Below are 22664 nucleotides of genomic sequence, written 5' to 3'. Positions count from 1 at the left end.
GATTAAACATCTGTCGTTTTAACTCGATCATTTGATATTCAGTCTAAATGGTCAATCTTTGTACATCATCGTTTGCTTATTAAATACGATTAAATATATTAGATGAATCTTCTTTATTTTCTTTTTTTAGTTTTAATTCTGATTGTCTACTCTGCTATTTTTATCCTTGATATTCTTTCGCATAAAAATCTCTTTTGATATTCGTGAAAAAAGGCAGATCTAAGATTCAGGACGGTGCAATTCATTGTTCCATATGTTAATATCTCGATCTTTTTTTTTTGTTTTTTTTTTTACACCGTACCTCTTTAAAAGGCACATTTATCCATATTGCTTTTCATAAGATATATCATGTTGTATAATAGAAGATACAAATTCAGTGTTACACTTGTGTCTATCCCTAAATTATACCTTCGCTTCACCGACACAAGTGCGAATAGAGTAAGAACTCGACCACTAAATAACTTACAAATAAGTAACTTACATTGTGTCTCTTCATGGCAACGAAAGTGTTCATTATCAAAAAATACCTCTTATCAAAAGAAACCTAGTATACTATTCTTACTGTTGCTTGCAACTATCCTTTACTCTACGTTTGTGTTTCTCTTCGTGAGTTTGGGACGGGGATTGCATTTGATTTCTTCGTTGTCCTTGTATAGGCATGTAGCATGGAGCATCGTCGTTCATAAGCTCCTGTGGTGGTGTAGGCAATGCGTATGTAGGGCTTACGGTACTGCTTGAGCTGCTTGAGGTATTTCGATGCACATTTCCATTGTAAGTGGGATCAATGATTGCAGCAACATTTGGTACCTCTCTTATATTTTCAACAGACTCGTCCAACGTCTGTATCTCTTCAGGATCAGGATACTGTGAATAATGTTGCACTCTAGGTTTGGTTTGTATGCTCTTCAAATCCAATCTATCAGGTCTCTGTGGTTTCTCAGTAAGATTCTGTTTCTCAAGTTCTTGAAGTTGTTGTCTCTCTAGCTTTCTCTGTCTTGCCCTCTGCCTAGCCTTCCTCACTTTTGTGCGTTCCTTCTCCTGGAGCATGCGAGCCAATTCCGCATCTTGTGCTTCCATAGCAATCTTTTGATCTAGTAGTAATTGTTCATTCACAGGATCATCATGTTCCTCTATAGCATTCTCTTCTTCCTCTTGCTGCAGTTTTCTTGCTAATTCCTTTATTTAATAATCATTGTAAGCATGATATTACAAGTATAAATTTAGGATATTGTTTTCTAAATACCTCATCTTTTTCCTCTTGAATATGCCGTTCAAGTTCAAGCTGTGCAGCCTCATCATCCAGTCTCAACTGCAATCTCATCTGCTCCTGCAATTCTCTTTCTTTCTGCCTCTCCTCTCGCTCCAGGGACAGTGCAATCTGTCTTGCAACAAGGGCATCTCTCTCCTCCCTGTAAGATGAAAACTTTCAATGAGAAACTAGTCTTAACAGAACACTGTTCAACCAATAGACCAAATACTGACTGCTGTTGAACGTAACTCTGATATCTGAGTGTCTCGAGCTCTTGTTCAACTTTAGCTCTTGGCAAATCCTCCCTGACTTGAGCATTACGGACCTTATTGCCAGTGTAGTGTTCCCTGACTGCAAGTAACAGACACAATAAGTACAATATACCTAAAAAGAAGCAAGAATACTTGATAATTAATTCAAAATTCTCACTCTCTTCATCCTGAAGTCTGTATGCAAGCGCCCCATCCTCGTGCACCAGCCATTCCCGACACACTGTGCATTGTCAAGCGAAAGATCATTAGGGATGCCAGTCTAATGAGTAATTCTAATCAGCATTGACAGGAAGCGTTCAAAAATGTTTATATACCTTCGTTCACACGTCCAGCCTTCGGCAAGGTATCAGAACTGAGCACAGACTTCGCCATTTCGTAGCGTCCGATCGTTGTCTCGCGTAAGGTGCTCTATTCGGCCTCGTTTCTTGTTTACAACCACCTTACAGAAGACATACGTTGTTTTCTCTCCATCTTGAATAGCAGTGAATAGAACTTGCGTGTGTGGTGGAACTCTCCCCGATATTGTGCATTTCTCCTTTCACGGTGTGCGTAGGAACGTTCCTGAAGCACATAGAAGACGTAGTACGCATCGTAAGTCGCGTACACACAGTCGCAAAGGCTTCACTGAATGCCAGCGATGGCTATGTCATTGTACGCGATCTTGGAACAATTTTGTAAACAATATTCCTCATGAATACCCAATTATTTTTCATTAAAAGGATGTATTAGGACTTTATATTCTTGATTAGGTTAGTAGTTCGGTGATTGATATTTTTATTATGGATAATATCTGGACTTCCCTTTACAGAAATTTTTTTTAACAACCGTTTGGTCAAATCCATCGCTAGTTCTCGTGAGATGACTGTGTATTAGTAATGGCAAAGCTAGTGGTGTTTCTAGTAAGAGTAGTACACTGATAGTAAGGCGAGCGTACTCACGTCGGACGTTGGTGAAGCGGATAGTAGAGTTCCTCGTATTAGTGTCACTCTTAAATCCGATAGTAAGGCTGTCCGGGGAAATTCCTTACTTATGAGGAAGGATTAGAATAGATCTCATGTTCTGATGTAGATTTTAATTAAGCGTTTTGACGTGTATTGCTCATTATCTGTAATTTAAATCATGTTAATGAAAGAATCTACTGGGCAAGAAGCTAATCGAAGCAGAACGCTTCACGAGAGCGGACTGTACATTATGGGAATTTTTAAGGGGCTGCTCTACTAACCAAGAAATTTAGTATGAATTTCGCTGGAATATGATTGAAAAGAAACCGCATAGCATGAAATAAACATGACTCGCGTTATTTTTGAGTAAACGATGCGCATTTTAAGCGGTATTTTAATGTTCTCGATATCTTTTACGGAGATTTACAAAACGTAGGAAATTGTGAGCGGGATTTCGGCTTTGAAGTGATCAATGAACTATTTGTAATTGAATATGGAAATTAATTAACTTCTTGGAAAGTAATTAATAACAAACAGTTGCTTAGCAGTAATACCATGTGAAAAGGTACATAATACAACATCTTTTGCAACATTTATACCTTCTTAAATAGTATTCAAAATAATCATATTATAATATTATCAGGAAATTAGAATTTCACAAATAATATTAGTTGAAGAATTTAGTAATGAAATAATGTTATAAATATTTAAAAATATAAAATTGTTTTCGACTTTAGCGTGTAGATTACAATTTGAAATTTCGCGGTTAAATAGTAATATTTCATAAAAAAAATTAAATAAACTATGTCCGTTACATTTAGTTCTAATTCCAACCATTACTAATGTTGTAATCTTATTCTATGCTGAATCGGTAACGTTGGGAGTGACGCGAAAATGGTAAGGGTCTTCTGGGCCCGAGTGCCGCGGACACAAAGTCCCATAAAATGTTAGGTCTATCGTGTACGTCGTCTGTGGTTGTAATCTTATTCTATGCTGAATCGGTAACGTTGGGAGCGACATGAAAATGGTAAGGTTTTTCTCGGTTCCAGTGTCGTGGACACAAAATCCCATATGTTAGGTTTATCCTATACCTCGTCTGTGTTTAAACCATTTACATACCTATACCGCACTTTTTCTCAAGTGGCGGCAGTGTAAGACCAAAGAATAGTGGGGGTGGTTTGACCCAGACTGGGTCAGACTCTGACCGCTTATTTGGTCAAGCGATGACGTTAAAAGCCTCAAATTTGCTTTGCCGCACAATAATTTTGTATACTTCATTATTGTAAAAATTTTGAAACCTGTGCAACATGTTATATAGTTGAAGATAATAGAAAATTGCAATTAAATGAGTATATTTTCTTTTTTCCAAACCTCTCCCATGAAAGGAAAAATCAGATCCCTAAATGAAAAGAATATAATAACATGATAATTAAAAATGCTGTAAATAATATTATTTATAGTACATGTATGTATTATAATATTTAAACAATTCTTGTGTAGAGGTAGCGGGGAGAGCTGCGGACGTCATACAAAGTTCCCGCGGCTCTCCCCAGCACGCCTGACGAGGACCACCGCGGGGGTTTTAGTGGGTAAAAATCCCACACTACCACACCACCCTCCCCGGGGGGCGGCGGGGTGTCTTTGGAAGATTTCCCCCGCGTAAAAAAAAAAAAAGGCAATGTATACAAATTTGTATAAATATTGATTTTTATGAATTAACAAAGAAATACATTTCTATTTCATTTAAATGTAACATAATTTTATTGCTCAACGTCAAATCTATCTTATTTTTTACAATTTTTCTTAAAACATTCTCTATTTGTTAATATCTACAATTTTAGTATTCGTGAATACAGGATCTTCCGTAAAGAAATGAATTTCAACCAATTGTAATCTTTAATATTGTGTTTTTAATTATAAAAGATAACGGGAATCGTAATTCGTAAAATTTTTCTTTCTAACAAATAAATAATAGTTGCAAAACCGGTGAAGAACCATGTTTTGTTTAACTTTATTAAAGACCTATTGTTAACTGAAGTTAAAAAGTAACCTACAAATGAAAATCGACAACAATAATGCCAGAATCGTGGGCCGTGGGCCAAAACAGTTACCCTCACAAAATTTCCTCGCCGCGTTCACCATAGACGTGCGAGAACAAAGTGTAATTACCACGGCCCACGATTCTGGCATCAATGATCGACAGCAGTGGTGAATCGTTCAAACGAAAAGGGATTGAATAAAGTTTAAAAATGCTGTGTTATGATGGAAAGCTTAGTTTCTTTTGTTTTGTTGCGGCTGTTTTAATCGCAGTACTGCCGGAGGCACTTTTAAGGTTAGAACTTAATGTTCCTCGAGTCTATTTCGACAATATCTGGCTCACACATTTCTTCCAATACGGATTTCTCAATACATTTTTACTTCTTGCATTTCGTGGCTTTTCTTATCAGGTAATTTACACATTGTAATATTTTTTTCTGTTTATTTTTCTTGTAGAATAACAAACGCTTGCCTTACAGGTTGCCATAAGGGCAGCTTTCCTGGGATATGCATTTGGCGTAGGAATTGTTGTGTCTCTCGTTGCACCACTTTCGTGGAAGGCATTTGGCTTTTACATTGTCGTATTAACAACCTTCCATTATACAGAATTCTTGAGTGTAGCATGGATAAATCCATCTACTCTTTCTACCGATTGCTTTATCCTGAATCATAGTGTAGCATATGGAATAGCAGCATGCTCCAGTTGGATAGAATTCATCATAGAAAGGCAATACTTTCCTGTAATGAAGGAGCCTTCCTCCACATCATACTTTGGTCTGATATTATGCATTTCTGGAGAGCTACTGAGAAAGCTAGCAATGTTCACTGCCAAGCACAACTTCAATCATGTGGTGCAAAGTGAAAAGAGAGATGACCATGAATTAGTTACCCATGGGGTTTACAAGTTATGTAGGCACCCAAGTTATGTGGGTTGGTTTTACTGGTCCATAGGAACACAGGTTGTAATTTTTGGTATTGATCAATGCTTTATTAAAGCACAGATTAATATCTTTCACATTTCTATTTCTAGCTGATTCTTCAGAATCCATTCTGTCTTGTGATATACACCGTGGCATCGTGGACGTTCTTCTACGACCGCATCTTGATTGAAGAGATCACTCTGCTGAATTTCTTTGGGCAGGACTATGTAGAGTACCAAAAGAAAATTGGTACAGGTTTGCCTTTTATATCAGGCTACAAGCTCGATTTGTAGCAATCGGTGTACATTTGAAATACGCTCTAATTATGTCAATTTCTCAGGTGTAATAATAATTAAGATTATCTGTACTTACTTCTTTTCTACTATTTACAATAAGGACAGGTGTTCTTAACAAAATTATATTTATTGTCTCATTTCATTTTGAAGAATTATTCATATAACAATAGACTACACTTTCATGTTACATTGTAGATACTTTCAGTTGATTCGATTATACATTACTCTTTATATCATATACGCTTATATGTGTATATATATATATTTTTTTTTTATACATATATGTATATATACACACATACACACACACAAGAAATGCATAATAATAAATATTTATAATGCTGTGGCTAACATTTTTTTGCATTGACATTCAGAAAGCATTCGTTCGATGTTGGATATAAGGTGCTAAAGATACTGTACATGATCATTTACAACGTATGTATGTGTATTTGTGTGTGTATCGTTAAAGTTCTTCGACTTTGTATTGTTAAAAAAATTCTACCGTGTATGTTAACCCAATTCTCCATTTCATTTCCGTATTATAAAAAAAGAAATCAAAGAGATTGTATCTAGGATACAATTGTTACCATTGTGCATCAGACTTTTCAGTCTTCTTTGATCACACGAGAAGAGTATAGTTAGTCATACAAATCTAAAAAAGATTCATAATAATACTTTCCACAGTGGGGGGGAGAGAACCTGTGCTTGTAATTGACAATTGAACAGGCAAAACTGAAACCTGTACGAGTCGATTATACGATAGTAATACCCGGTAAACAATAAAGTACCAATGATATCACCCTAACGTTTCTATACGCTCCATTATCCCATAATATATTATACCGTCGCCTGATAAGAGAACTATTATTACCAGAGAAATAATATTATGCGTAAAATGTAAAAAAACGCCAAGGTTCTGGAGGCTAATCGTAATTATTTACAGACACTTGTCGCAGTTTTTTCTTTTTTTATCGAATACAAATCTTATTAGAACTAGCAACATATCTCTTCTTACTAGCACCGTATACCTTAACTATATGCGAATAATTTGTAAGTAATTTTTCTTTCGTTTAATATCACATAAATAGAGTTAGAAAAAGTGTCTTGATGATAAAACTTTTACGTGAAAGTGAGTAGCAGGGCCTAAAGAATCAACAGATCGGTTAATGGCAGTCAAAACTTATGCATGATATTGTATCCCTTTGCAGTCACTTTGGTTGCAGTTGAACTAAAAGTAGAAAAGAAAAAAAAATAGAATCGCCCAGAAAAGAGGATGAGAAATTCTCTGCTGTATAAAATGTAGTTAATTCGATTATAAAATGTTCCTGGAGATGTAACAACTGTACAACTACAGATATAAAACTGCTTATGGTATCATTTGCCGCGGTTACTTTCATATTGTAGATAATAATCAGCCTCTTCCATACCATTTCGCCACTATTTAAATCTTGCCAGAGTGATACACTGAACCTAACCTCCTAATGGGATGTTCCAAGGTCTCTTCTGGTTGGAAGTCTATCATCCAGACAACTATAACCCAAGGAAGAAGAAAAGAATTACTGATGATATTTAGATCTTCTGTAGAACGCATGTATTAAATCATTTACCTTGCTCTCAATGTCAACGAAGCATTAAACAATTTACAAATTGATTAATTACACAAAATGATCGTTGAATACACGTTTCTTCATTGTTAAACATGCTACGTATAAAGAAACGCATATTCGTTCGTGGAGAAACACTTAACTTAATATACATTTCATCGCGTTTATGGTGTCCATGCATAACACTATGAGAAGCACACTTTGTTCTCGCACGTCCATGGTGAACGCGAGGAAATTTTGGAGCAAGATCAACAATGAGTAACACTTGATGCTATAAGCAGCCAGATTGGCCGCTGGTTTTGGGTGGATTATGTTCACAGGCGGGGGGGGGACAAACGCGTCAAAAATATCCGTGTCTGCGTTGGTAAATACCAAGGATGAGGGGATCCATCTTGCTCTGAGCAGCGTAGAAAAAATTAGGAGAACATTTCAAGATGATAACGTCAAAGAGGATAGATAGAAGACTTGATAACGTTAAAGAGGATACCTGGTACATGGTGATACATTTTTTCCTCTTATGGCCTTCTCTCCAATGTCTATGGCACCAGAATCTTGGACTTCCATAGTGTAAATGCAGCCAGAGAACCCCTCTTGGTATTTCCCATAAGTCATAGCATAATCAGGCACTCCACCTAAGTATACGTTGCCTCTGGTGTTCAAGTTTTGTTGTGTTCCATAGCTAGCACCACTCTCCATGTGTTCACCATTCAATTCTATACTACCATCGCTTCCTTGGCGTTTCAAGATTATTCTGTGCCTCTCTCCATCGTCCACCTTCTGTGCAGTGACACGTATCACCACCGGACCTGAGCCCAAGTTGTACTGGTACTCTACATAGCTGGAAAAAAAGCAGTACACAAAGTGAACACCAGCTCTGAATGTGGAAATATTCAATTGGAAGGCTCTGAATTACCCATCAACAACAGCTAGAGCCATGTAATGGTCAGTATTCAAGTCATTAGGTGTCTGTCCATGCCACATGACTAGCCCTTTGGTTTTATTCGTTGAAATCTCAAAACCTAACACCTCGCGTTCCTCCTCATGCGTCATCACAGACTTGTCTAACTCCAGCCAACCATCCCCTCTGAATGCAACATCATAGGTAATCTCTGCCACTAGAAATCAATATAAGTTAGACCATAGAGTAAAAGGTACATTGAATTTGATGGTAATCTCCTAAGGTAGTTACATTTTTCACAATTCTGTCCATTGTAACCAAGTCGACAGTCACACTTATAGGACCCATGGAGATCAGTACAGGTGCCTCCATTTCTACAAGGAAGGAGTAGTTCACACTGCTTCAGGATATTCTCACAATTTCTACCCACGTAGCCATATGCACAGGTGCAAGAGTAGTCATACACATCACTGTTTTGGCACATTCCATGGATGCAAGGATTGGATGCACATGGATCATATGGTGTTGTTGTAGATGGTGAAGTAGTGATCACTGTGGTGAGCCTGGATTGATTTGGATGCAGAACATTGCAGTCATCTATATTAGCTGAATCTATGGCTGATTTCAGTATGTCTATGTTCACTGAAGACACTCCAAGCTGAAAAAGAATATGTTTTAAGTAATTGAAACTCCAATGAAGAGTCTACAGCAAGACTTACATCACTGATACAACCACGAAAAGCTCTGTCAACACCAGTATTTTTGTGCACTATGATTCTCCTGCGATCAACTCCTCCAATATATAGGGGTGTATTGAGAGACATGGTACGCGCAATTCCTGGAGACTTGCCTCCAATTGTGGGCTCTCCATTTACTGTCAGGTTCCCTTCTTTAAAATCTCTGTTCACTGAAACGTGAGTCCATACTCCAGGCTGAAGAATATGGTTGGATCTGATGATTGCCAGGCCTGAACCAATGTCGTAGCGAAACTCCACGCGTTTGTCCTTGACCACAAGGGCCACAAAGTCCCCAAGTCCTTCGTCACTTTGAGAACAGTACATCAAGATGCCGTCTTTATCCTCGAGAGGATTTAAGTTCAACGCCACCTTAAACCTAATGACAAAATTGAATATTAATAAAGTGATTGCTTTATTTTGATTTTGGGATGAAGAGGTTAGTTCCTGTTAATGGGAGAGAATGTTACACTCAATAGCAAGAATGTGTAGATACAGAGGGGTTTTCACTTGCTGTATAACTTACCTCTGTTTATGGTTATAAAAATGGCAAAGATGGGTGTCCAGTGAAATGAACATTTCACTTGGCAACAAATCCTGTTAAATCAATTTTTATTTGCATCTCAAGACATATATTTATATTTATAGCATCATTTGAATACATGTAAACGTTCATTCTGGCCCTAGAAACACACACGTCACTTCTGGCACATACACCGAAATACAGGTTCTTATAAAATAAGTACAAACATTCTCAAATGTGCCTAATTTTTTGGTGCGCACGTGTGTGTGTTTATTGTGTGCCTAGTGCACAAGTCACATTTAATGCCGCAACATCAATTTATTACCTTGGAAGTAAAATGCAATTTTTGTTCTGGCAGTGACCCAATTGATAATTGCTTACAATAATTAAAATGACTAACACAATGCGTTAAGTGTATTATTTAAGAAGCTGTACAGAGAACCCTTCACGGTCCGAGATTTATCTTAATAGAGAAGAGAGCTCTGTCGACAGAGGTTGTTCTTGGAACAAAATACTCATGACCGGAAAGGGTTGGATATAATAAATGTATAATGTATAAGTATAGTATTCTAATATTACAGCACCATGAGGTTCATTCCGAGGAACTACCCACTATACAGGCTTGAAAAATAAAATTCTAATAAAAAAAATATAATAATAATATACATATATGCTGACTGACAAAACTATAAATAGCAGTTACACAAGATACACTTTCTTTATTTTCTTTTTCTCATTATGTGCATCCTCATTGTTTGGTTGTAAGAGAAGAAAATAAGGGAAACTACTAATGGTTCGTGTGGTGCTGTGGCTTATTGCGGTGATGTTGCCTCGACCGTGGCTTTCTAACTTGTGCGTTGCGTGCTCGTAATGGATAGTATGTGTGGCTCGGGTTCATTCTCGTCCTGAAAATTATTTCTCCAATTAGGAACAATCTTACAATGGGACGAACAGATGTCGTCAGTGTGTCTGAGGATCCTCCTGCCTATGTGGATAATTAAACAAATTCTCTACTGATAAAGAAGAAGAGAGCTAGGGCACATTCTAGGTGTATACTGAAAGAATAATGTCATGCACCATGCTTTCTGTACAGACAATTACCGTCTAAGAGCGTTTGGTGTGTCGTGTGCTACGAAAGACTTGTCATCATGAAAGGCTGGTTCGTAAATCTTCATAGAATTCTCGCAACGTGAACCTGTCTTGCCATGGGGACAGTAGCACTCGAAGCCTGTCTCCTTGTCCACGCACTTACCCTCACCACAAGCACCTGGAAAATTCATTCACAGTTGCAAACAAGTGTTCAAGAGAATTTTTCAGATATTAAATTCTCACCTGGATAACAGGACTGGCCAACGTAGTCACAATGCTTGCCACTATAGCCAGCACGACATAGACAGGTGTAGCCATTCTTGGTAGCAGCCTCCTGACAAACACCGCCATTGTTGCAAGGATTCTCAGCACAGGTCTCGCAATTTGTGATTCCAGTGCTGTCTGTTTGGTCACCAATCAGGTCCATCTCCTTCTCCCCTATCACCAATCTGCTGATACATCCAACGAAACCACTGTTCACCTCTGCATACTTGTTGATAATATAGTCACTGGGCACACCACCAATGAATAGCCGAGCCTTCAGGTCTAATTTTTGCTTTCTACCAGCTGCTATGCCCTTGTATGGTCCCTCTCCATCGACCAGCATGGTTCCTTCTTTCCTGTTGCGCTGCAACTTTATGGTGTGCCATTCGCTAAGGGTGACAGGCTTTTCTGCACGAATTATGGCTGGTCCAGAGCCCAGGTCAAAGCTACGATACAGAAGTTATAATTAGTAGCGAGAAATACGTATTACAAACTTCGGTTATTTGATTTTTACCTGAATTGTGGGTACCCTCCAACCAGAGACAGCAGAATAAAGTCATCGTTTCCACGATCGGACTCTCCATTGTACAGGATGATGCCATCGTAGTTCTCTGGCTTGAAGGAGACCTCGATATTGGACTTCAGGTAGGAGTCAAACAAAGGTGGAAAAGCAATGAAGCTTTGTGGTGCCTGGCTAAAGTGTGGAACCACTCCTGTTACTACCAGCACTGTTGGAATTTCTATATTCTCAAGATCGTTGTTCACCGTGCACAAATAGGTTCCTGCGTCCTCTGCTTTGATGTTAATTAGCTTCAATTTGCTCTAAGAAGAAAGATATAAATGATAAAGTCAGAATTCTTATAATTTTATGAATAATATTTATTCAGTATTGCACCTCGGAAGCTTGAGCATCGCGTGGCAGGAAGCCCCCAAGTTTGCTCCAGTGGAACTTCATGGGTGGATTCAAGTTGGGATGACAGTCCATCTCTAGAAGAGAGCCATAAGGAGCATACTTGGTTTCGATTGCTGGTGCATCGTTGTTTCCACCTGAGAAATAAAGTCACAATTGTAGATCTCTGCTACTTGGCTGCTCAGATCATCGTGTACTCACGTTGAAGCACAGTTTGAGCAAGTAAAAATAGAATAAATATTGTATTAATCATTTTACTCTTCTCTGACGTTAATCATTTTATCTTACCATGAACAACAAGGTTGAAATCTTGCTCAAAGATTCCCTCAGGAGTATCTGCAGTGCATCTGTACAAACCACTGTCACTCACAGCTACGTTATGCAGTCTAAGAACATTGCCATACTCTTGAGCATTCTCTGGCAGGTTTGGATGATTGGGTCTGGACCAATGGTAACGTGGATTGCGGGTTCCAGAACAAGCACATCTTATATCGATGGTATCCCCTATGTTGACTGGGTCTTGTGAGACCTCCACGCTGACTGCTGGTGTCACAGAAGCTAGAATAAAAAATGTTACAATCAGAATACACGAAACACGGTTCATATTTCGAAGACGCGCAAACGTGGACCCTTCTCTATTACCGCCTCCTATTTGATACTTGAGCTGGGGAGCAGACTATGCTAGCTGACAAATACAGGTCTTGGAGCTATGTAACTATGTTTCAGACTCTTTTATTATCATCTTGGCACAGATAGTACTCTAGTTACCAAAAGTTAACAACATGCCAGGGTAATGGGCTAAAAGTTAACAACATGCCAGGGTATGCACTATAGTAAAAGGGATTGATTAATAACAGGAAAAGCTTAGTTAATTCGTTTCAACAACGAGACGTCAAACTGGGCAGGGAAGAACACATAGTTTTTTGTTGTTCCTTTTTCCTTATGATCTGAACAAACCGCGTCGTTGCTGAAGATTGTGACGGTTTTCAGGCGTCTTGTAGTAGTAGCCGACGAAATCGTAGTTGCAATAGGGATTCTCGAGAAAGCATCCTCTTATGCCACATATGCACCTGTTTTCTTCGCATTGCGTTAGGTTCACTCGCGTGCAATCCGTGCGCGACATAACTACCGTGGAAACAACCGCGATAATCAATAAATAAATAAAACTCTCTGCTTCATCCAGTAATGATCTGATGATAATGATGATGATAATCTTTGAACTAAACATTTCAAAACTCCATGCAGAGGAACAATTCTAATGTATCTGTATTCTTAATGAAAGAGTTTACAAAAACGCACGCAAGCATAAGTGTCAAGCAGGAATAGCAACTTACGCGAGACGCTCAGGTTAATATAGTCACTGGAAACACCATGAGCTGTCTGGATTTGACAAATATATCTTCCACTATCTTCTGGTCTAGCTCTTGGCAATTCTAGATAATCATCTTCTTTTCTGGCAGTTGGTGGCAATGATTGACTCTCTCTGGACCAGTTTATGGTGGCTTTTTCCCTGACTACGCAACGTAAGCGCACAGGTTGTCCAGCATACGCGACAACGTCCCTCTCAGTAGCTCTGACGTCCACGTCGTCGTAATGGTGCTCCGCAACTGCATCATACAGCATTAATACAAATATAACGATTTAAATTGAAGCTTACGATGTTGCATACCGTTCACCAGGACTTCAGCTACGGCCTCAGCGGTTCCTGCTTCGTTGGTAGCCTTGCAGAGGTACTTTCCAGCATCTGAGTAGGTGATTCCATGAAACTGAAGGACTCCACGATTATCAGAAACAGAATAAGGCAAGCTGCGCCCTATAGCTGCCCATTCTATGTTCATTGGCTCGTCCCCTGTGGTTCTACAGACTATCGATGGATTTTCTCCCGCACGAACTGTCTGTCTGGGTGGAATTAGCACGATCCTAGGTGGTGCTGAAGTAATATTCATCGTGCAAATAAGGAATTGTGTATGCAAAAGGAATTGTGTATTATCCACTAACTGATGATCTTACATAATACTACTAGGCGAGATTTTGCTTTGAAGAGAGGACTGCCAGCTTGATCCATGCCAGAGCAAACGTACTCTCCGGCAGCGCTTTTTTCAACTTCTGGTATAATTAAAACACCATTGTGAACCGTGCTACCCTCTGGCAAGGGCTTATGGTCCGTCCTCTTCCAATCCAGGTAAATATGATTGCCATCGTAGGCATGCACGCTGCAATGTATCTCCACTCTGCCGCCATTTGGGATCCTGAGATAGTCCATGGGAATACTATCATCCTGGAATGAAGATCAATCGTTTAGTGATCAATGTATTCTAATTTTATACGACATTGACCCTTCACGAACACGTACAGACACGGGGTCAGTGCAGGGTGTATTGCCTCTGCAAGGCGGGTAAATCTCATTATCCTCCACTCTGATGTAGACGCTTTCTTCGACGAATCCAGCGGCATTCTTCGCGTGGCAGCTGTAAGAACCTTCGTGGTCAGGTGAGACGGAATGTATCTCGTAGACAGCGCTTTGTGGTAGAGATATTAATTCGTGGTTACTGAAGAAGGAGAGAGAGAAAAGAAATTGAACAGTTATCCAACTATTTAATACTGCAAATACTATCGTTTATCCCTTCAGCAGCAACTTACAATGATACCACGTTCACGTGCTTACTCCAGGCAACAGAAGGCTGTGGATACCCGCTGGCGTTGCAGGTCAGGCGCACTGAATCGCCAGGTTTCACCGTCAGGGTGCCAGCTTGCGGGGTAATCATGATTATTGGCAGAGATTGCACCTCTATGTACACCACCGCGGAGTTAGAGCCCACAGAATTGACAGCGGAGCAGACGTAGGCGCCACGGTCATTGGCTGTGACGTTAGACAGTCTGAGCACGCCTCCAGGAAGCTGTTTGACGTTAAAGGGAAATGGTCTGCCATCTTGGTGAGCCCAGTAGAGCTCTGGCGTAGGAATGCCCGCCACTGCGCGGCACTGTAGATCCGTAGAACCTCCCAGAGTCACTGGAGGCACGTCTTTAGGGTAGATCTCTACTTGGGGTGTTTCTCTGGCTATCGAATGAACAGAAAAACCACTCTAAACACTGTCAGATAAGTAAAAGTCTTCTGAACTTGTTCTCTAACTCACGTTCGACCTCGATGATGGCGCTAGCTTCATGGCTACGCCCTGCTCCTGTCACTCGACACACGTACACACCCCTATCAGCGATCTGGATGTTGACGATTCTCAGAGTATTGCCTATCTGTTGCACGTTAGGACTCATCTCCCCTGGATACTTATTCCAACTAATTTCCGGAGCCGACTCTCCGCTTGTGACGCACCTTACTTCAGCTGTACTGCCTTGTGGCACTGTCTGCTTCTCAGGCTGCGTGATGATAGTGGGTGGAGGTCTGTGTAGCACTGTGATGTTGATCGTGCTGCTGGTTACTGTTCCAACCAAGCTGCTGGCCGTGCAGACATATATGCCTGAGTCATATGGAGTTGGATTTCTTATATTTAGCACTCCATTGCGTTGGCTGGCTCTGTGAGGCAATTGAAGGCTATCCTGACGAGTCCAGGTGACGTTGATGGGCTGTGATGGAATGCAGGTAATGGTGATAGTTTCTCCAGCTACTCCTATCCACTCTGGTGGAATAATGATGGGTGGTATTCCTTGTGTTACTGGTACATTTCTATTGTCTGTAAATATAGACAATGTTTCTGTGAAAATATTCAATTATTCAGCATTGATTTGCGTCACTATATACATACCCAGGACGTAGAGAATGACTGTTTTCTCATCCATACCGACGTTATTCCTCCCTACGCACTTGTACTTGGCAGCGTCGCTCTTAGAAACTGCCCTGAGGTTCCACACACCATTGTAGACGGTCGCTTCTGGATTCATTGGACCATGAACGCGAATCCATTCGATATGCGGTGGTGGATTCCCGCTGGCCTCGCACCGGAACTTGGCTTGTTCTCCTTCCAACACTTGCAAGCTTGGTGGCGTCACGATTATCCTTGGCGGTGTTGAATGCACACCTTTGAAAATTATCCAAAGTTAGATATCAAAATTGTCGAATGAATTTTGGAATGTTGTTTCAACATGTACCTGGGATTTCTAGTAAGCTTTGAGGAAAAGCTGCATCCACGTGAAACATATGGTGCACATAGTTTTAAGTTTAATGAACATTTATCATAGATTAAATAGAATTCTTATTCCCTTACCTCCAACGGTCAGAGTGACGTTCTTGAAGGCGACGTGTACACCGTCGCTCACTTGACACACATAAATTCCGCTGTCAGACACTTTCACGTCTCGAATGATCAACAAACCGTGGTTGTCGTACACGCTTCTTCCTGGTGGTAACTGACCGCCCTCTTTCTCCCATTTAATGTGCAGAGATCCCTACGTTTACATTTAAAAAATACTCAGCACAATCTATACATCACTTTAAAATATCCATTTCTATCACTTACGTTATCTAAAGATCTTCCAGAGCAATGATACCTAACAGTGCCCCCAGTCTCGATGATTTGGAGCTCAGGTCCTTCGATGTACACCACGATCGTAGGTCGACGATTTGTTGGATGTGGTGTCGTGGTGATAGATAGGTTTGTATCTTCTGTAAGAAGTACCACGAAAATTAGAGGGAAAAAAGGTGCAAAGGCTCATTACACATAAAAGTGGTACATAAAACAGCTGCCCAAATCCATGTTTCTACACTATGAAGCTCCTTGTGAGACCAAGAGAGTATTGTGTTCGGATGACAGAAGATTTACCAAGCAGTGAACACTTGGTTGAACAGGCGTGACTATAGTTTGATGATGGAGACACAAATGAGAGTGAAACCTATACACCTCCCAGGTGATGGACAAACACACGAATATTCCTGTGATCTGGCCAACCTGCTGTGACAGACGTTATAACCTTGACCAGCACGGTTCCATTATGATTCTGAATGTGGCATTCGACGTTGAACGGATCCTGGCGGATGTAAATGTACCAGGACCTCATCGCGCCCTTCTTAGTTCTTTCTATAGGTCCTGGTTTGGCGCAACTCGCGGTTAAAGGCTTGTCATCGAAGGAAGTGAGATTAAACGAGATATAGAACGGTTCCATGGATTCGTAGCTGCACGTGAATATGACCCACGAGTTCGCTTTCACCACGGGATTCATTGGCATTAGACTTACCATCAGATCACCTAACCGTTCAAAATATTTATTCTTGTGCCCTATTCTCTAGGTCTTATCATAAGTTCTATATTGTATTCTATGGCGTGTACCATACGTACCAGTGTCCTGACAGTACTGGCCCACGTATCCAGGCAGACAGTGACACTTCACTTGACCACTACGTGTCAGTACACAGCTCTCCTCGTTGTTGTTGCAAGGACATAGGTTGCAGGTACCCAGGTAGCTTGCTGACCGGTCACTAGTATCCCTATAATAGCCTCTAGCGCAAGATTCGCAGGATGTGCCAATGTAACCCGTTGGACAACGACAGACCTCCACTTGGACAGCTCTTCTGTTGCCTGTCTGATGATCCACAGCTGTGTCTAGGCTTATATCGCTGATATAAGTGGCTGTCATTCGCTCACTGTGCGTTGCACGGACCAGAATTGCTTCTAGGTTAGAGAGCACTGTCATCATGTCGATCCTAGAAGCCACTCGAGGCCCCTCCATGGTCAAACGTTTCCATTCGAATTCTCTGAGTGGTACTGAGTAGGACTACAGCAAAAACAGTCACGTGAAAATATGACGTAAGTGGTGAATTATGATGTTCTGGTACCAACCAATGGGATATCAGGCTGGATATCGATAGGATTCGTCCAAAACAGTGTAATTCCATTTCCAATTAGTATAATATCCTGATCTTTGTAACTTTGGGCTCCAGGGTATGCGGTGATATGTTGCGTGAGCGTCAGATTGCCACCATAGCTCTTCACCTGGTTACCGGTGAATATTGCGGGCAGAGACCAAAACAGCCTGCGTCCCCGACTGTCTGGATAACGATAGCCTAATTCGTTCATGGCGATGTTCAGCTCGAAACCATCGTCAATGATCTCAATCCTCGTCCTATCGAGTGCAAATTTCATCAATACTGTTCCAGATATTGTATTCTCTAGATCAGAAAGGGAACGGGTACTCACGAGTCCGTTAAAGTGAATCCGTGCTTGTTGTCGTAGACCCAGACAGGTATCTGTTGTACATATAGCGAACTCTCGTGACACTGAGTGGTCACACCGCTGCAATAGCACTCGCTACACCCGGCAGGGTTGTCTGCGGAGAGACCAAACGTGCCTGGACGACATCTATTGCATTCAGGACCGTCTACGTTTCGTTTGCAATCGCATCTGTCCTCTATGCACAGACCAGTTCGCGAGCCAGCCTCATCACAGACGCAAGTACGATTGTCGCCTGTGAATACACAGTCGTGAGGACTTCCTCGAGTCGTGTCACCCTGGTATCCTCGCTCACACAATTCGCAGTACTCCCCAGTGGTATGATGAGCACAATTCTGAAACAGTCGAGGCGAAAATAAAACGCTTGAACCAAGAAACACAAACTTTATAAACGCTTCTCTGCTTACTTCGCACGTTCCAGTATCAGGATTACACTGGCTAGAGTGGCCATTACAGAAGCAAGGTTTGCACAAGCCTAGATAGAGACCCTCGCTAGCTCTGGTGAATCCAACGTCACAATCCTCGCATGATAATCCTTTGTAACCCACTGGACAATTGCATTCTTCCACTTCTACAGCTCTAGATAGTCCTGTGTTATATTTCTCAGCTGTGTCGAGGGATACTAGTGACAACGCTGTCTCATCTGTATGCGTAGTGTACGTGGCCTTGATTCTAATAGCACGAATATCAGCCAGAGCCATTAATAAATGCTCTCTGTCAGCTTGTGTTCCATCGTTGCGTTGCCAATATTGCTCCAAGAGAGGAACAATGAAGGTTTGTCGAGAGTTTGGCTCAGGAGACTCGCGGGAAAAGTACAACAGATTGATGTCGTTTGCCTGTGCAGTGAAACAAATATACATGAATTAAGTGATTATTTCGAGATTCGGTTCACGAATATACGTGATGTCTACCTAATTAGTAATAAATATAAGCTAGCGCATCAGAATAAAGTTAGCAATTAAGGGAATATTCTGATTTTTCTTCTCTTCACTGGAAATTAATCACAATGCCACAAATCTACTAACGCTGATCAGTTCCACGTCAGCAGCGTTGTTCTTGGAGCTTTGGCCACCAGGTGCAGGCACGTAGCGGACAGTGTATTTGAGGTTTCCTCCGTAAGAGGTGACCCGGTTGCCCAGAAAAATGCTGGGCAGCTGCCAGTAGTAGACATCGTTGTTTCCACGGTTTAAGAATTCATTGTAAAGGATCTCACGGGCCACCTGATCCACAATGATTTCTTTTACGATCGGTGGCGCATCTGATGTCTTGGATTCGATCAAGTGGAAGCCTCTGGCAGAGTTGGTGAAGGAGACTGCAATCTACAATCCGATGAATCTTCAATGTAGATATTAATGGCTACTTTGGTGTAATTTCATGTACTTACCTCGCTTCTATACCAGTTGGAGGAGACACATTTTTCGGTGATGCCCATGCAGAAGCAGCCGATGCAGCCGAATTGATTTTTCGACGACGGATTAAACGTATTCGCCTTACATTGGTTACAAGTCAGCCCCGTCGTGTATTGCTGGAAAATCAAGATCGTTTAAATCATATGCACCAACGTTTCATTTTTCAGACGTTCATATTACGACCATCTATCTTGAATTGTACTCACTTCCCAGCAATTAGGAATATTTCCAAGGTTAAGCGTTAAGAGTGGTGAAACACGTTGTACAAACTTATTCAGTATACAAAAACAGTTTTCTACTTTTTTTTAAACGAAAGTTTGATACCTTGCATCGACATTTTCCGGTAATGGGATCAGCAACTGAGCTCAGACTGCCATCAGGATCGCATTGCGGTGTAGGAATGCACATATCCCCTGGGATAAGGGGATTTCCTTGGTAGCCGTGGTCACACTGTTCACATCTGCGACCCACGTAGCCTGGTGGACAATCACAGGTTGGATAGCCATCGGATGCAAGGTGACAAGTGCGTGCAAATCTGTTTCAAATTAGTCAAAGTTGTAGGTGGATCTTTTCAGAGCAAATTTCTGATAGCAAGTAGTGTTATCTCACTGATTGGAAGGATTGGTAAGTGGACAGGGGCATGTCTGGCAAGGGATGTTCCTCGTAGGATCTCCATAGTATCCTGGAGGACATGGTGGTTCGTCTCTGTAGCACTGACCAAGCCAGGCTCCGGTTTCTCTCCTCAGGTAACCTGGGGCACATTCCTCGCACGATAGACCAGTGTATCCTGAAGAATCATCACGTTCCAATGAATATTTTGGGACAGAATTGACATAACATCAGGTTAAACTAGAACTGACCTGAAGGACACTGGCATTCCTCTACATAGGATGCTGATCCAAGTCCAGTATTCCTCACGTCAGCAGTGTCCATGACTATATGAGTAATCCGGGCGTCCAAAAACGGAGAAGAATCGTACTGTGCCCTGGTTAACAATTTAATCCATCATTATTCGTTCAGTGAGATTCGTTCAGTGGATAAGCATACTTAATCAAAATATTCTGCACATTGGCGAGAGTCATCATGATTTCCTGTCTGGTGGCAGGAACGGCTTCGTTCATGCCTTGCTGCTTGTACCACTCTCCATCGAAAAACCTGACAGACTCCTCATGGTCATAATGCGGTATCAATTGTTTCCCTCTGTGAGATAGGACATATTTGTTTCCCATCATAACGACAGAAGGCGCTAAGTTCTGCACACCAGTGCCATTGTAGCGTACTCTGTACTTCAGGTAGCCACCGTAGGAATTCAACTGGTTACCATGATAGTCCTCAGGCAGGGGAAAGTAAGCAATATTTCTGTCGTTCAACAGTTCCGTATACAGCGCCTGTCCATACAACTGTACACCGTCGCGGCCTACAGAGTTTAGGTTCTGAATATGCCTGCTGATATCTTCTACCTGTTCACTGCCCAAGTGCTTTAAAGATAGGATTTTAGGTCGATCGAAAGGTCGTGGGATCTGATAGGTGAAGAGATTCGCGCTTTTACACTCTGTGGCCACGCCGAAGCAGAAGCAAGCGATGCACTCGTCTACGCTTCTCGCCTCAGAGTTGAACGTCCCTTTGGGACAAGGGTCTCCATGTGTGTTCACCATGACAATCGCGTCTGGGATGGCGAATACAAAACCAGAGCTGTTCAACGCCTCGCAGGAGTAAGCTCCTTGGTCTTCTGGCTGAATATCAGGACAAGTGAGAATTCCAACGCCATCGACCGATGTCATGGTGCACTTGGAGGGAACATGGCGCCAGTTCAGACGCCAACTGATCTCGGGAGTGGGCACACCGATGGCTGTGCACGTAATTATCAGAACCTCCCCTATTTCTAGTGTTAACATCGGTTCAGGAGGCTTTACTATGTACACAGGAGCTGAGAAATGGGAAATAGACATTTAATAGGGTTAGGTTAGAATTACATTTACAAGGGACGTTATCGAACCGTCAAACACAGATTTTAATGAAGTTCATATGATGTATAGTTTTGGAAAAAAGATATTCGACACGTATTCTTTTTTATCGATAATGATCCACGTTGAAAAAGTGAAAACAGTCCTTAAAGTTTCGTATTCAATATTTTTTCGAGAACTAAATCAAGTGAGAGTTCGATGACCTCCCTAATGATTCCTAATGTCAGCACAAAACACCTACAACATCCTATCTCGTCACTGCCGTCCTGACAGTCTTTTTCTTGATCACACTGGAAGGTTTTGGGTATACACTGGTCATTGCTGGCGCATGCAAACTCAGTGATGCGACATGAAGAGTCTGGCAAGCTTCCATCACAATTCTCCTCGTCACTGCCGTCAGCACAGTCGTTGTCACCGTCACAGCGCCACACTTTACCAACACACTGGGTATTGTTGCAGCGGAATTCATTTGGTTCACAGCCGTGTGGACCTGTGTTAGATTCAATGGAGCTTTCAGTGAGGAAGGAAGTATTTAATCGTTAATTACAGAAAGAGACTTACTGCAACGCATTTCATCGGAGCCATCGGTACAATCCACTCTGCCGTTGCACACATGAGATTTGGGAATGCAATCGCCATTGCCGCAGGTGGCCTCGTCGTACTGGCATATATGGGGCTTGATCGTCGATGGTGGTTCAACTGGTGTGCATTGCAAGCAACGAATTGTTTTAGATAATAACTGACAGGCTTCTTGAACTGTACAGTCGATAGAATTGATATAGCGAAATCATAAAATAATTTAAGCATTAAAGTATAGCTTGACCAAGCAAAGGTGAAACTTCTGGGAGAATTTAGGGTCAGAAAGTAGTAAGAGATAAAGGAAAACTTGTAACATCTTCGATTTTAATTAGCTAGTCACGATAGAATAAGACTATCGCATTTATACTCCCATGAACAACGATAGGCGACAATCGAGCTTCGCGATATTACCGACGGTTGATTGAAAACCAGATTATAAGTAGAAATTATAAGTAGAAATTCTAAATATCAATTTTAAATATCAGGCAACATCGATCGATGTCGCTTAATGTTTTAATTTACGATCTCACCGTATCAGTTCCACCAACTGTATTTTGTTCTAAAGGCTAAATGTGTTGGCCGGTCAAAGTCAGTTTAAGTAGTGGTTTGAGAAATGGCAATAGGCTTACAGCGGGCACTTCTATACTTTTTGGCGTACATATCTATTACTATAAAGTGATCTTTTACCATAAAGAATAATTTATGTGTGTCTGTATGCATGACGTGACAGTGGACCGTTAAAAGATTGTATGCGATAACTACAATCCTTCCAACGGCGTTGTAGTAAAGGTTTACCCCC

The 22664-nt window shown here is 41.1% G+C and overlaps 3 protein-coding genes across 8 annotated transcripts in view; 1 reads left to right on the top strand and 2 right to left on the bottom strand.

Moving 5' to 3' along the window:
• Window positions 1-492: 492 nt before the first annotated feature.
• LOC108575696 (coiled-coil domain-containing protein 50) lies at window positions 493-2531 on the bottom strand. 3 transcript variants are annotated; one of them, XM_017938565.1, is made up of 6 exons: window positions 2460-2531; window positions 1836-2082; window positions 1679-1741; window positions 1483-1600; window positions 1244-1409; window positions 493-1176 (listed from the first exon to the last, which is right to left on the bottom strand). In XM_017938565.1, exons 2-6 carry the CDS (start codon window positions 1891-1893, stop codon window positions 559-561), a joined length of 1023 nt encoding a protein of 340 aa, XP_017794054.1. In that variant the 5' UTR covers window positions 1894-2082; window positions 2460-2531; the 3' UTR covers window positions 493-558. The 3 variants fall into 3 exon arrangements, with proteins under 3 accessions (XP_017794054.1, XP_017794053.1, XP_017794055.1); XM_017938564.1 differs by lacking the exon at window positions 2460-2531 and having other exon boundaries at window positions 1836-2123; XM_017938566.1 differs by lacking the exon at window positions 2460-2531 and having other exon boundaries at window positions 1498-1600; window positions 1836-2123.
• Window positions 2532-4611: 2080 nt separating this feature from the next.
• LOC108575722 (protein-S-isoprenylcysteine O-methyltransferase) lies at window positions 4612-5712 on the top strand. The gene is made up of 3 exons (XM_017938602.1): window positions 4612-4909; window positions 4979-5458; window positions 5530-5712. Exons 1-3 carry the CDS (start codon window positions 4712-4714, stop codon window positions 5710-5712), a joined length of 861 nt encoding a protein of 286 aa, XP_017794091.1. The 5' UTR covers window positions 4612-4711.
• Window positions 5713-7457: 1745 nt separating this feature from the next.
• Window positions 7458-22664, bottom strand: part of LOC108575729 (basement membrane-specific heparan sulfate proteoglycan core protein) — a 123371-nt gene continuing 108164 nt past the window's right edge. The window contains exons 20-52 of one of the 4 annotated variants that reach the window (XM_017938608.1): window positions 21848-21985; window positions 21528-21776; window positions 20370-21249; window positions 20183-20307; window positions 19932-20109; window positions 19647-19857; window positions 19298-19438; window positions 18939-19232; window positions 18321-18749; window positions 17881-18248; window positions 17524-17806; window positions 17023-17458; window positions 16636-16932; window positions 16207-16352; window positions 15955-16135; window positions 15839-15868; window positions 15496-15768; window positions 14872-15423; window positions 14378-14795; window positions 14097-14286; window positions 13748-14015; window positions 13407-13667; window positions 13072-13344; window positions 12026-12295; window positions 11723-11874; window positions 11342-11649; window positions 10807-11273; window positions 10576-10741; window positions 8937-9330; window positions 8509-8875; window positions 8233-8434; window positions 7807-8157; window positions 7458-7716 (exon numbers count right to left, since the gene is read on the bottom strand). In XM_017938608.1, the coding sequence (XP_017794097.1) occupies window positions 7458-7716; window positions 7807-8157; window positions 8233-8434; window positions 8509-8875; window positions 8937-9330; window positions 10576-10741; window positions 10807-11273; window positions 11342-11649; window positions 11723-11874; window positions 12026-12295; window positions 13072-13344; window positions 13407-13667; window positions 13748-14015; window positions 14097-14286; window positions 14378-14795; window positions 14872-15423; window positions 15496-15768; window positions 15839-15868; window positions 15955-16135; window positions 16207-16352; window positions 16636-16932; window positions 17023-17458; window positions 17524-17806; window positions 17881-18248; window positions 18321-18749; window positions 18939-19232; window positions 19298-19438; window positions 19647-19857; window positions 19932-20109; window positions 20183-20307; window positions 20370-21249; window positions 21528-21776; window positions 21848-21985 (9557 nt within the window). Of the gene's footprint in view, window positions 7717-7806; window positions 8158-8232; window positions 8435-8508; window positions 8876-8936; window positions 9331-10153; window positions 10380-10575; window positions 10742-10806; window positions 11274-11341; window positions 11650-11722; window positions 11875-12025; window positions 12296-12694; window positions 12863-13071; window positions 13345-13406; window positions 13668-13747; window positions 14016-14090; window positions 14287-14377; window positions 14796-14871; window positions 15424-15495; window positions 15769-15838; window positions 15869-15954; window positions 16136-16206; window positions 16353-16635; window positions 16933-17022; window positions 17459-17523; window positions 17807-17880; window positions 18249-18320; window positions 18750-18938; window positions 19233-19297; window positions 19439-19646; window positions 19858-19931; window positions 20110-20182; window positions 20308-20369; window positions 21250-21527; window positions 21777-21847; window positions 21986-22664 lie in introns of those variants that run through there. The other 3 variants (XM_017938609.1, XM_017938610.1, XM_017938611.1) reach the window with 3 other exon arrangements.

This window comes from Habropoda laboriosa, unplaced genomic scaffold (genome assembly GCF_001263275.1).
Source record: "Habropoda laboriosa isolate 0110345459 unplaced genomic scaffold, ASM126327v1 scaffold295, whole genome shotgun sequence".
NCBI lineage: Eukaryota > Metazoa > Arthropoda > Insecta > Hymenoptera > Apidae > Habropoda > Habropoda laboriosa.
Note: the sequence above shows the minus strand (reverse complement) of the source record. Positions and strands in the feature narration are given on the sequence as shown.

Coding starts and splice junctions, on each gene's coding strand:
- LOC108575696 (XM_017938565.1), bottom strand. CDS start 1,893: ATGGCGAAGTCTGTGCTCAGTTCTGATACCTTGCCGAAGGCTGGACGT. Junction 1,742..1,835: donor GGCTGGACGTGTGAACGAAG/GTATATAAACAT, acceptor GACAATGCACAG/TGTGTCGGGAATGGCTGGTG. Junction 1,601..1,678: donor CAGACTTCAGGATGAAGAGA/GTGAGAATTTTG, acceptor TGTTACTTGCAG/TCAGGGAACACTACACTGGC.
- LOC108575722 (XM_017938602.1), top strand. CDS start 4,712: ATGCTGTGTTATGATGGAAAGCTTAGTTTCTTTTGTTTTGTTGCGGCT. Junction 4,910..4,978: donor TTCGTGGCTTTTCTTATCAG/GTAATTTACACA, acceptor CTTGCCTTACAG/GTTGCCATAAGGGCAGCTTT. Junction 5,459..5,529: donor ACTGGTCCATAGGAACACAG/GTTGTAATTTTT, acceptor TTCTATTTCTAG/CTGATTCTTCAGAATCCATT.